Source organism: Barbus barbus (genome assembly GCF_936440315.1).
Source record: "Barbus barbus genome assembly, chromosome: 2".
NCBI lineage: Eukaryota > Metazoa > Chordata > Actinopteri > Cypriniformes > Cyprinidae > Barbus > Barbus barbus.
In genome coordinates, this window is record NC_136730.1 from 8,044,377 (window position 1) to 8,058,151 (window position 13,775).

Here is a 13,775-nt window from a genome sequence, read left to right on the forward strand (position 1 = left end):
ATGTAAAGGATGCAACAACCAAAAAACCTGATGTTTTGCATAATGCTGTGCTGCTTATTCCCAAGACAATGTTCAGTTAATATTTTTTTCTCTCTGTATTTCTTTCCTCCTACAGGTGATGATACCTATCATGACATTTTCAGGGATTTCTCCCAAATGGCCTCCAACAATCCAGAAAAGCTTAAGCGCCGTAGCGCTGACATGAAATGAACCACCTGACCACTAGCTGTCAATGTTACACCAATACACACACACACTCCAGTAGACAAAATTAAATGCTGCTTCATTTGGTTTGTCTGGCGTACATGAGTGTTGGTCTGAACATCTGGGTTTCTGCGTATTTATCCCAGTTTAGGCTTTAGGATGTCATCAGTCATTTGGTGTTTCCTGTCAGTTATTTCTTCTTTACACAGATGTTCTGTAGCCGAATAAGTTATAATTTGAGCAAGTTTACATTCCAAATGATATGAAAGCAAAACAAGCCAGACTGTAGAGGTGGAGTGGATGCATCTGTGTTTCTCATTCAGATGGCAATGAATTTTTCCTCATTCAGATGATTTTCAGTGGACAAGTTGCTTTTCTTCTTTTCATTCACTATGTTGTTAGCCACAGTGTTAATGCAACTTGAATGTACTTGTTACTTTGGGTGAGAGATCACCGTTTTCTTGGTTCCCTGTATAATTTTTATTTTTAATTTCATTTTATTTTCTTTATCATTTAAAGTCTCTTTTTATAAGAACAAAACTGTTTGAAAATGGTCAAATGTTGTGTTTTGTGAGCATCCAATGTTCTGAACAACGTGTATAAATGAATAACCGTGAAAACGGTAGAATGTGTAGCTAAGTAAATAAATGATTCATGACTTATGCGACTTGAATTTTGCAATAAAACCTAAAACACAATTAACACAAACTACTGTTTACTACCATTCAAAGTTTGGGGTCTGTAAGATTTTTGTATTTTTTTCCCTCATTAATTTTATTAATTAAGGACACAGTAAAGTGTTCAAAAAGTGGCAGTAAAGACATGAATCTTACCGTTACTCTTCATAACTCAGTTCATAATATTAGAACACAGGAAGAATCATGTATAAAATGTGACAAAACCAGTCATAATGGTCAATTTTTCGAAATCGAGATTTATACATAATCTGAAAGCTGAATAAATAAGCTAAATAATAAATTGTTAGGATAGGGCAATATTTGGCTGAGATACAACTATTTGAATATCTGGAATCTGAGGGTTCAAAAAAAGCAAAATATTGAGAAAATCGCCGTTGTCCAAATTAAGTTTTTAACAATGCATATTTTTTCAAAAATTAAGTTTTGATATATTTACAGTAGGAAATTTACAAAATATTTTAATGGAACATGATCTTTACTTAATCTCCTAATGACTTTTGGCATAAAATAAAAATCAATCAATTTGACCCATATCAAATGTATATTTGGCTGTTGTTGCAGATATACCCCAGCAACTTAAGACTGGTATTGTGGTCCAGGGTCACATATAACAAAAACACAATACTACAATAAAAACAGAAATAGCCTTTTATTTGACCACATTAAAACACAAATCTGTCTACTTAAAACAGTTTTATACTGTACTGTTCCATGCTGTGCACTTCTTGGAAAATTAAAACATAATCCACAAGACATGGACTGGTAACCAGGTAAAAGGTAAAACTACCCGAGCTTTAATTAGATCAAAAGTCATCTTGCCCAGTGTAGTTCTAAAGCTATAAAGTTCAAAGAACCAGATGATGAAATATTGATAAATGCCTGCTGTCACTCCAAAGCTAATACACTTAGAATACGACATAACTGATCCAAATTCATCCAAGTCTCAGTTCTGATACTATGCAAGCATATTGAGGTCAACAGGCTAAAGAGCATGTATAATTGCATTAATACAGTGCATTTGAAGACAACTGTGTGTAAAGGCAGTGCTGTTAATCTCAAAGCAATAAAGGCCTCTCACATGAGAAAGCAAAGTCTAGCTGTAGCTGAGCTCATTGACTCTCAGTCTATGAAGATTAAGGCTCACGTGTTTGGTTTTATGAGAAGTGTATCTTTAAAACAGCATTAGTGATTAGCATTCAAGGTTTTCCAATGGAAAGTACAGAATTAACAAGGTTTAATTGAACTTACACCAGTTTGTGCACAAAGCTCTTGCACCAAGTGAAATAAACATTTAAAATAAAAACAAAAAGGCACTGAAGAATGTAATGTGTAACACAAAGACTTTGGTGCGTGGCATGTTTGGTCAATGATTTCTAAGTGAATATGTTTACGTCAGTGTAAATCAATATTCACTCTGAAACCTGGATCTTGAAGATCACAGTAAAAGCCTTTCACGTTGGGCACGATTCCCATCATACAATATTTAAAAAGCATCAATGTAATACACAAATCACATGGTCCAGTTTGACCCTGAAAGGACATTAAAATGCCATGTCTCTGATAATGCATTAGTAACATTAATAACAATGTGATCATCATATTCCTCAATATACAACTCAAGAATAGTCCAGCTGTAATCAAGGTAAGGTACAGCAAGTTGTGTGTAAAAAAAGTGAAAGAAAAATGCTCTACATAAGGAGCAGAACAGGGTTAGCATTGTGTTAGCATTTAGCTTTTGCTTTTGTATACTGTAAAGTAGCCTCCAACATCAAACTTACTGGCAAAAGAAAATGTTCTGCCTTCATTTTAGATTTTTCTTGATGTGACAACAGATATGTGATGACGAAGCAGTTAAAAGCTTGTTTGGAATCTAGAAATCTCTTGCTAGCAGCCCTCATGTTTTATTAGCCATGAATACAAAATGCTCCTCAGTAACTACGATTAACAAAAACCACAAGCATCAGTCTTTGCACCAAACCTTGAAGCTGTATTTGTGCATCATAATTAAATTCCTGTCTGTGAAGGCTGGAGGTCAAGTATGTCACGATAATTTAAAATACAAAAATTGTAATAATATATTTAAAACAATCATTTAAAATAAATAGTATTTTGCCAGCATACTCTTAGAAATAGTAATATGGCAGTACCAAGGTACAGTGTTATACCATAGTATTTAATATACAGTGCCCTCAATAAAGTTTTGAAATGGTCAAGTCAAAGTGGGGTATTTGGACAATATCAGCACAAATCCTTATTTGATGGTGATTTTGAATTGACAAGGGAAAATATTTTAATATTGTAATATTGACTATTTTTTTAATGAATACTTTAAATTTAATATATTTTTAAATATTGATTTCAGAATAGAACAATACTAGAGTTAAGTATCTCTAAAATTATTTGTACAACTGTAAAGATTTGAAGCAGAATAATGGCTTTTTTAGAACGAATACTGTAGGCTTTCCAGATGCAAACTTTTTGTATTTTCCGAAAGTCTAAGAAAAATTAGCTCCACATCAGGATATGGATACAGTTGCAGTAAGAATACTGTCGATCGATCAGTAAAGCCAAATAGAATGACAACTGAAAATATAAAAACTATAATAGTATATCTAAATTATACTAAAACACTGTACAGCTGCAGCTGTGGTGTCTGACTGTGGCAACCGCATATTACCTTTATTATGTAATCAAAAAAAAAAAACTGCTCGATACCTGCAAAGTTACGTTATTGCATTTACGTCATAAGGATTTATGCTGCTATTGTCCTGATATAAGACTTTTGAAGGGCACTCATTTTTGCTGCATGTCTAAAAACGTGTGTGCCTACTTGTATATATATAAAGGAATGATTAAACAACCCAGATTTAACATTATGACAGATTTGTTTAGAACTTTATACAAGCTAGGCTAACTGGGAATTTGAGCTGTAAACTGACTGTTGCTTTTCAAACTCTTAAAACATGAGAACTTCCATCAAATTGATTGTCTTGTTATTAGGCGAAAAGCACTAATAGCAAACTTCACATTTTTTTTTTTTTTTTTTGGCATGGGGGACATCTCATTAACTGAAATTACCCACAAAAAGTTAGTGCAAAATGTGGTATAAAACCATTCAGTGCAATATGATTTGTTATTCCAATGCCAATAGTTGCCTATAATATCCTGTCTGACAATGCAAAATATCCTTCTAAAAACTCAATATTTCTAAAAAAAAAAAAATCATATTTTCCCTAAATTAGTATGATGCATAATTTCCTGAGGTATTTCTTCTCATTCTTGCACTAGATGTGTAATATCACTCTTCCAACACACCTTTTACTCCTTATCCGAGGGTATATCATCCGAGGGACAGAGTATCTCAGGTACAGAATTTGAGGACAGAGTTTGTTTGAGAACTCCATCTTCAATGGATTCATCCTGAGACTTCTTTTTTGAAGGTGATGGGGGTGGAGGGGCCATACAAGACCAGAAATAGGGAAGAGTCATTGTAACTAACATACCTAACACAAGGAAACTTCCAGCAGCGATAAAAGAAAAAGTGTATGTCCCAGTATAGTCCTTCAGCCAGCCTGGGAGGAAAAAAAATGGAGATGGAATAATTTTAAAGCTGATTGTAAACCTAAAGATCAGAATACATTTTGTTGGCCTTTTACAGGAATAGTTCAACCAAAAATTTATATTTGCTGAAAATGTACTCATCCTCAGGTCATATAAGATGTAAAGGAGTTTGTTTCTTCATGGGAACGGATTTGGAGGAATTTAGCGTTATATCACTTCTCACTAATGGATCCTCTGCAGTGAATGGTTGCCGTCAGAATGAGAGTTCAAACAGCTGATAAAAACATCACAATCATCCACAAACAATCCACACAACTCCAGGGCACCAATTATCTTCTTGTGATGTGAAAAGCTGTGTGTTCGTAACAAATCCATTTTTAAGGCATTTTAACTTTAAAGCGTCATTTCTGGCTAATATGAGTCCAAAAGCCATAATAATGCTTCCTCCAGAAATTCCATCCCCTGTTGTTGTCACGTTGCACTGGGAGCAAGGAGATATCCAATAGCCAGGTTTATTCAAATCCAAAACACAGAACGAGGCGCTTGGTGAAAGACAAACAATACAGGACATAGGAGACAGGGAGACACAGGGCTTAAGAACACAGGGAAATCAACGAAGAAGAACAGAAACAGGTGCGGAGTAATTAAACACAGGGCTAGGGACTAATTAACTAATGATAACAGGGAACGAGGACAGGAACAGGAAGGCGAAATATGGACACGAGAGGCGGGGAAACACGAGACACAGTCTGACAGTTGTCCACATAAAAATTGACCAACATATTTGTTTAGAACTGTTTTTGCTTGTAACGGTGCTTGATCTGAGCATATTTCTCTCATGATTCAAACAAGACCATTTTTCACTGGAGAGAGCAATGTTATGGATAGAGGACTCATATTTTAGTTGGAAGCAACAGTTTTAGGTTTAAAATGTGTTAATGTTGGATTTGTTTCCTACAAACCTGTGGATTTCTTGAAGATTATTGTTATGTTTTTATCAGCTGTTTGAACTCTCATTCAGACGGCACCCATTCACTGCAGAGGATGCATTGGTGAGCAAGTGATGCATTGTGCAAGTGTTCTTTGGATGGCCTGAGGGCGATTACATTTTTGGGTGAACTTTTCCTTTAAATAAAACTATTGTGATGATCTCATGAGCTCCTACCAGACAGTGGCGCTCCCAGCAGCCCTCCAACGCTCTCTATGAGCTGCAGCAGGCCAAGGGCTCCCAGCATTCGCTCCATGCCTACGATCTCTGGCACCACCGCGAACGCCAGCGGCGTCATCGCTCCAGCGCAAAACCCATAGACCACACAGACAACCAACAGTCCTGAGTAAACCACGGCAACAGGAATGAGCATCAGAGAGAGCCCCAGTAACCCAGTCCACACCACCAGCATGTGCTGCATCCGCATTTTGCACAGGTTCGAGACCCAGCCGGAGGCTACACGGCCCACGATGTCTGCCACACCGGTAACAGAGATTACAAAGGCTGCCTGGTACTCAGTGAAACCAATGTGACGGCTGTGGGCAACCAGATGAACGTAAGGGATGAAGTAGCCGGCATTGAATAAGGTGATGGCCATGGAATAAGTGAAGAAGCCTCGGTGTGAAAGCAGAGAGAGCTCAAAGCCCTCGTAGATACGGGACAACAAAGAAGAACATCTGTTGAGCTTGGTCGAGTTTTCAGTCTGAGAACAGCACAAAAAGAAACAAGCCAATATAGTAATTAAGCCTCATATATTCTATGTTAAACTGCAAAACAAATCAAAATTAGTTATCAATTGTTAAATTAATATTTAAATTAATTGCAATATTTATAAATACTTATTTATTAAAATACTGTTCAAAAGTTTGGGCTCCACAAGTTTTTTTAAAAAAGGTCTCTTATGCTCGCCAAAGATGCATTTATTTGATAAAAAATCTAAATAGATATGTTGTGACATGTTATTATAATTTAAAATAACTGTTTTCTATTTTAACAATTTAAAATGTCATTTATTTCTGTGATGGCAAGCTGAATTTTCAGCATCATTACATGTCACACGATCCCTAAGAAGTCATTCCAACATGCTGATTTGATGCTCAGGAAACATTTCTTATTAATAGCAATGTTGAAAATAGCTTTGCTGCTTAATATTTTTGTGGAAACCAATGATACATTTTTTCAGGATTGTTTGATGAATAGAAACATTTATATGAAATATATATATATTTTAGGACATTATGAATGTTTTACTGTGACTTTTTTCGTTGCAAAATTCTGCTGTTCTGCTTAATATTTTTGGGGAAATATTTTTCAGTATTCTTTAACTCACTGTAAGTTCAAAACAACAGCATTTATTTACAGTGGGTAAAATAAGTATTGAACATGTCACCTTTATTCCCAGTAAATATATTTGTAAAGGTTCTGTTGACATGAAATTTTCACCAGATGTTGGTAACAACCCAAGTAATCCATACATACAAATAAAACAAAACAAATAAGTTCAGAAATTAAGTTCTGTGTAATAAAATGGAATGATACAGGGAAAGTATTGAACTACTGAAATGTATTTAATACTTTGTACAAAAGCCTTTGTTGTAATGACAGCTTCAAAACGCCTCCTGTATGGAGAAACTAGTGCTATGCGTTGCTCAGTTATGATTTTGGTCCATTTTGTTCCACAGAGTCTTCAAATCTTGAAGGTTCTGTGAGCCTTTTCTATGAACTCTGATCTTTAGTTCTTATTTTCTGTTGGATTCAAGTCAGGTGATAGGCTGGGCTATTCTAGCAGCTTTTTTTCTGAAACCAACTGACTTTCTGAGTTTCCTTGGCTGTGTTTGGGATCATTGTCTTACTGAAATGTCCACCCTTGTTTCATCTTCATCATCCTGGTACTATAGGTGTTGGGACTGAACCAGCTAATATTAATTTCCACCGACTAGTGGCAGGATTGCTTTCTAATTACTGATAGATTTCAGCTGGTGTCTTGGCTTCCCATGCCTTTTTGCACCTCCCTTTCTTCATGTGTTCAATACTTTTTCCCTGGGTCATTCCATTTTATTACACATAACTTAATTTCTGAACTTATTTGTTTTGTTTTTTTGTATGTATGGATCACTTGGGTTGTTACCGACATCTGGTGAAAATTTAAAGTCACTTTTCATCAATTTAAAACCTCTGCTGAATGAATGTATTAATATATATAGTATTTACTGTATACTGTATACTGTATATATCAAAACACATACCTTCACCACAACCTCTGGTTTCCCTAGAGGCCGAATGAGAGCTCCACAAGCAATCATGTTGAAGCTGAGGCCTCCGAGGACAAGCAAGGCCCCACGCCAAGCATAGGCTTCTACTAGATACTGAAAAAGTGGAGAGAATGCAAAAGAGGCAAGTCCAACGCCTGTGAAGCCCAGGCCCATGGCTAAAGATCTCCGCAAGGTGAAGTACTGCATCACTGACGCAACGGTAGGGGTGAAGATCAGCGCCCAGCCCAAACCTAACAGAGTAAAAACACGAATCAGGATCCTGACACTGGTTAAAATTAAAGACACTATTTACAAAAGCATCTACCTGAAATTAATCCCATGGTCAGATAAAGATGTAAAAGAGATGTTGCCTGGGAAGCCAGAATGAATCCCAGGCCTGAGAGGAATCCTCCAATCATAACAACTGGACGAGCTCCATATACATTAGATGCGGCTGCACTTATTGGACCTGCAAGCAGGCATATGTAATCAATTGAATGCTGAAGCCAAACTGTGTTGTTTTACCCAGTTGTGTTTGTTGATATAGACATGAACAAAAGGAGGAGTGAACTTACTCATTAGCTGTTGCATGGCCAAGCCAATGGATGTTATCCAGGACACCGCCTGGGCACTCTCACCAAAGTACTGCACAAACTCCACAAAAAAAACGCCCAGACTGCGGATGAGCCCGAACACCAGGGCAGAAGACACGAAAAGAGACCCCACCACCACCCAGCCCCAACCCCCATCAGGTGCCGTCATCTGTGGGGACGACTGCTGCTTTTCCTGTGTCTTTTGGGGCTTTTCCATGATTGCACTGAAGAGACAGATTAAACAAATAGTTCACTCAAAAATGAAAACTGACCAGGCCATGTAAGATATAGATGACATTACTTCTTAATGGGAGCAGATTTGGAGAAATTTTGCATTACATCACTTGCTCACCAATGGATCCTTTGCAGTGAATGGGTGCCGTCAGAATGAGAGTCCAAACAGCTGAGAAAAACACAGCAATCCATAAATAATCCACATGACTCCAGTCCATCGACTAACACATTAGCTGTATGTTTGTAAGAAACAAATCCATCAAGACATATTTAATGTCTGGTACTGACAAAATACCAATCCATAATCCATAATAACACTTACTTCATTAAAAATTCCATCCCCTGTTATCCTCTTGATCTGTGCATATTTCTCTCCTGATTCAGAGAAGATGATTTTTCACTGGAGAAAGCAATATTATGGATTGAGGACCGCATTGGTTTTAAGTTAAAAACACCTTAATGAGAGATTTGTTTTGTCTTTTAGCTTTACAAGACATTGATTGATGGACTGGAGTCATGTGGATTATTGGGATGTTTGCATTAGCTGTTTAGACAAGTGATGTAATGACACACTTCTCTAAATCTATTCTAATGAAAAAAGAAACTCATCTATATCTTGGATAGCCTAAGCATGAGTAAATTTTCATATTCCTTTAAGAGAAGACTACTGCAACTGCATGTCCATAACCTTTAACTGTGTCATAGACAACATTTATAACATCTTCAACCAAACAATAAATGTAATTAGGTTGCTTCTAGGGTTTTTTTTTTTAACCCCATTTACTAAAGAGGGCTCTGTTTCTTGACAAATAACTGGTCTCTATCATACTGTTCATGGACTCTTTTAACATTGCCTTAAAACTAAACACATCTGTTCACTGTGTAACAGTCCTGTTAAACAGCTACCAGTTTAAATTCTAAAACTACGATGATTTACATTCATTTAACAGTCAGGTGTCAGTTCTTATCCTGATTTTAATTTTCTAGCACACACACAAACACACACACACACACACACACACACACCAGTATGTTATTTTGAAGAAGTAAAGTCTTTTAATTTAGTCCTAAAACAAAATGTTGATCACGAGTTGATCATGAGGTGGACTCTGAACTGTCATTATCAGTGGTCTGAAAATTTGAACCAATCAAAATCTGATTGCTCAGGTCAGGATGACCGCTGGGTCATCAACAAAATATTTTTTTGTTTCTCAGAATGGGCTAACTTTAACATCAAAACAACAGTAGAAACAGGATATTAACAAATGCATTAAAACATTTACAGTGCATAAAAAACTATTAATGTTATAAATGTATTAAAACACATTCTGTCAGGCAGCACATATGTGACCCTGGACCACAAAACCAGTCTTAAGTCGCCGGGGTATATTTATAGCAATAGCCAAAAATACATTGCATGGGTCTAATTGATCGATTTTTCTTTTATGCCAAAAATCATTAGGACATTAAGTAAAGATCATGTTCCATGAAGATATTTAGTAAATTTATTACCGTAAATATATCAAAACTTCATTTTTGATAAGTATTATACATTGCTAAGAACTTCATTTAGACAACTTTAAAGGCAATTTTCTCAATATTTAGATTTTTTTTGCACCCTCAGATTCCAGATTTAGAAATAGTTGTATCTCGGCCAAATATTGTCCGATACTAACAAACCATTCATCAACGAAAAGCTTATTTATTCAGCTTTCAGATGATGCATAAATCTCAATTTCGAAAAATTTACACCTAAGACTGGTTTTGTGGTCCAGGGTCACATATGTAGGATATATTCCCAAACATTATGTTCATGAACAGACAGCTGAGTTTTTAGAAAAGCTGTATATTTACATTAAATTAATTAAACATTTAAAGGGGTCATATGATGCGATTTCAAGTTTTCCTTTCTCTTTGGAGTGTTACAAGCTGTTCGTGCATAGATAAGATCCCTGAAGTCTCAAAACCAGAGATATTCTTTATAAAAGTTAAGACTCGACCACGCCCCCCTAAAACGGCTCATTCAAAAATGCCCCCACATGTCTATGTCAAAGTGTGGGAAGATTTGCAAAACACCGCCCAAATGTTTACGCAATGAAAGAGGGCGTGATTTTTATTGTCGCTCTAGTATTGTTGCTGCCACCGGCACCATGTCCTGGAGATGCTGTGTTTCTTTGTGAAAGCGAAAGTACTTTGTTTGGTTAAGTGGTTAAGTTGTATTTACAACATTGTTCCAGAACAGTTCAACCCAAATATTAGAGTGTGTGCAGCGCATTTTACGGAGGGCTATTTCCTGAACCTGGAAGAGTAGCCTACACTGCTGGCTTGCACAAAGGCTGTTTCTATAAAGTGGGGCAATTCCAACTTTGCAAGGACAGTCTGGTGCTTCTGACTCACAGCCTGTAAGTATGTTTTCATATTTAAAGAATTTACCCCTGACGATTCAAACGCGAGTTTTGAGCAGTGTAGAGTAGTGCTTGTTGTTTGTAATTTCTCCGATCACAAATGCAGACATGGTAATGTTTATCTGGCGCAATGCAAAGCGACGTGTAAAAAGACAGTATAATCAGTAATTATGTCCCCACTGGATTCAACAAATGCTTCATTTGTAATGGGTTTTATTGTTTTAGTCTCGTGTCGCTGGGACATGGCATCACACGATGAGGGGCGTAACATTTCCGTCACATGCTTGAGGTATTCAGCCAATCACAACGCACTGGATAGCTGGCCAATCAGAGCATGCCTCGCTTCTCAGAACGATTTGTGAGCTTTGTAAAGATCAACGTGTTTCAGAAAGGCGGAGCATAGAGGAGCAACAATAATGTACAGTATGTGGAAAATAATGTGTTTTTTAAACCTTAAACCGCATAAACACATTGCATTACACCAAATACACAAAATAATGCAACGTCATATGACCCCTTTAATGGTAACCTAAACACCTCCACAACCAAATTCTAGACTCTATTGGTAAAGAAAATGATTCCTGAGAGACTAGTCCACAAATCAATACCTGCAGATAGAGAAGAATATCCCAAACCAGATAAAATCTGATTAAATGTAGATGTAACATGACAAGCCTCCAAAAAACCTGCTGAACTACTTTACATGAAAAATTAATAATATATTAAAATACCAATTATATGTTCAAGTACTATTAAAATAGAGCTGCCTCAAAAGCATTTCTTTATTATTATAATGCTATACCAGAGTTATACTGTAAAACATATCAATGAATATACTTTCATGTTACATTTTGATAAAGGCCTGTTAAGCATTAGAGGCTTTAATTTTAACTTTGTGGTATGTGTGCAATAAAGATGGAAAGATAAATATTATTTTGCAGGACCATGTTTCATCACAACCAAGCAAATTGTGCAAGTATTACTTATAAATAAAATAATATTTTACAAATAATAATAATGATAACATGCAAACTGCCCTAAATATAATTTTCTCCACTAATCATACTTCATGCATATTTATGCATACAAACTATACATATTTTTTACTTTAAAAATATTTTTATTAACAGATATTTATTTTAGCATGTTTCATTAAAACTACTAAAATGTTTACAGTTTACAATGTAATTTTCTTGACACAGCCAAACATGCACATTCGATTTTAAATGTTGAATGTGCACCTACACGAGCATAAATAAGCACAATAAAAAGAAATAGCAAACATAACTGCTAAAATAAAAACTAGGATGATACACCTACCTTTTGCCCTCTCTATCAATCTCGTCTGCCTTTCAGACGAAACAGACGCCTCCTGTCCATGCAACACATCATTACGTAACCTGTGTTTTACAGGTGCTTATAATATACTATAAAATTTGAAGACTTATGAAAATATTTTCAGATGTTAATTTGTGCTCGTACACATTTGAAAACTTTACAAAAATGATATAAATTTAAATGATTTAAAATATTTTCTTTTGTAGCTTGATGTTAAAGTTTTAAAATAGCGGTCAACCGGTCGTCACACTAGATCACCGAATTAATAATTATATGGTAATGTTAAAAAAACAGTTTCTTTTTAAATACATAGATAATCAACACATATTGTTAAGCACATCGTCGATAGCTACTTTCTACTTATTCACCTGCTCCTGACATAAGCGGCTGTTTCTCTCACGTGCTGGTTTCCTTTCAGCGAAGCTCCGCCTCTAGAGCGCGCTCACGAGCTAGCTATTTTTCATTTGTTTACAATAATGTACTCCGGTCAGTTATAAACTTTGCGTGCAATGTTAAGGTTCAAGGCATCAGTAGAGCACATTGACCATGCTGTCATACATTAAAACGAGTGTCTGTGATGATTAACGTTCTCTATGAGATGAAAGGAGTGGTTTACTGTGGTTCTTGTACATCCCTGCTGGGGGAAAAACACATAAAGCAGCCTAAGGTGGTTTACTCTTCTAAATTGGACTGATGTGTATCTGGTTTAGGCTCCCTTAAGCCAGCAAGGTGGCTAAGATAAACAATATTAGACAGTATATGCTCACCAACACTTCAAAGCTACTCCCATCTTCCTGACAACCTCTTTGTTTGTATTTTTGCACAATTTCTGTTGACCAAAACATATTCAAGTTACAGTTATATAATGAATGAAGTGCACACTTTGAGCTTTAATTTTAGGGTATTCTCATCAAAATTGGAGGAAAGGTTAAGAAATTACAGCTCCTTAATATGTAGGCTACTTCCGTTCTTTTTTTTTAAGGGACCATAAGTAATTGGACAGTTGACTCAAAAGCCATTTCATAGACAGATGTGGGCTATTCCTTCGTTATTTCTACATCAGTTAAGAAGGTAAAAGTTCTGGAGTTGATTCGTGTGCCATTTGCGTTTGGAAGCTGTTGTTCTGAACCCACATCATGCGGTCAAAGGATTTCTCCAAGTGAAACAGACAATTATCAGGCTTCAAAAACAAAACAAATGCATCAGAGAGATAGCAGGAACATTAGGATTGGCCAAATCAACAGTTTGGTACATTCTGAGAAAAAAAGAACACACTGGTGAGCTCAGAAACATAAAAAGACCTGGACGTCCACGGAGGACAACAGTAAAAAAAACACAACATCCAGCCAAGAGAAGAATACTCTCTGGGAGGTAGACCTGTCACTGTCAAAGTCTATAATCAAGAGAGGACTTCACGAGAGCAAATACAGAGGGTTCACCACAAGGTGCAAACAAGGCCAGATTAGACTTTGCCAAAAAACATCTGAAAATGCCAGACCACT

General features: G+C 36.2%; 1 protein-coding gene across 6 annotated transcripts; it reads right to left on the reverse strand.

Moving 5' to 3' along the window:
• Positions 1 to 1,536: 1,536 nt before the first annotated feature.
• On the reverse strand, positions 1,537 to 12,692 carry LOC306880375 (monocarboxylate transporter 13-like). Of its 6 annotated transcripts, none has more exons than XM_079433867.1 (8): positions 12,256 to 12,646; positions 8,853 to 8,930; positions 8,649 to 8,699; positions 8,279 to 8,520; positions 8,029 to 8,172; positions 7,698 to 7,954; positions 5,629 to 6,154; positions 1,537 to 4,474 (listed from the first exon to the last, which is right to left on the reverse strand). In XM_079433867.1, exons 2-8 carry the CDS (start codon positions 8,867 to 8,869, stop codon positions 4,221 to 4,223), a joined length of 1,491 nt encoding a protein of 496 aa, XP_079289993.1. In that variant the 5' UTR covers positions 8,870 to 8,930; positions 12,256 to 12,646; the 3' UTR covers positions 1,537 to 4,220. The 6 variants fall into 6 exon arrangements, with proteins under 6 accessions (XP_079289993.1, XP_079289994.1, XP_079289996.1 ...); XM_079433868.1 differs by having other exon boundaries at positions 8,636 to 8,699; XM_079433870.1 differs by lacking the exons at positions 8,649 to 8,699; positions 8,853 to 8,930 and having other exon boundaries at positions 12,256 to 12,307; positions 12,642 to 12,692.
• Positions 12,693 to 13,775: the final 1,083 nt, after the last annotated feature.

Bases quoted from the DNA above. Each gene is read 5' to 3' on its own strand.
- LOC306880375 (XM_079433865.1), bottom strand. From the start codon at position 8,748: ATGGACTGGAGTCATGTGGATTATTTATGGATTGCTGTGTTTTTCTCA. The intron at 7,955-8,028 runs GTAGATGCTTTT...TTACTCTGTTAG, and splicing joins GACCATGGGATTAATTTCAG to GTTTGGGCTGGGCGCTGATC. The intron at 4,475-5,628 runs GTAGGAGCTCAT...TTTTCCTCCCAG, and splicing joins GCTGGGAGCGCCACTGTCTG to GCTGGCTGAAGGACTATACT.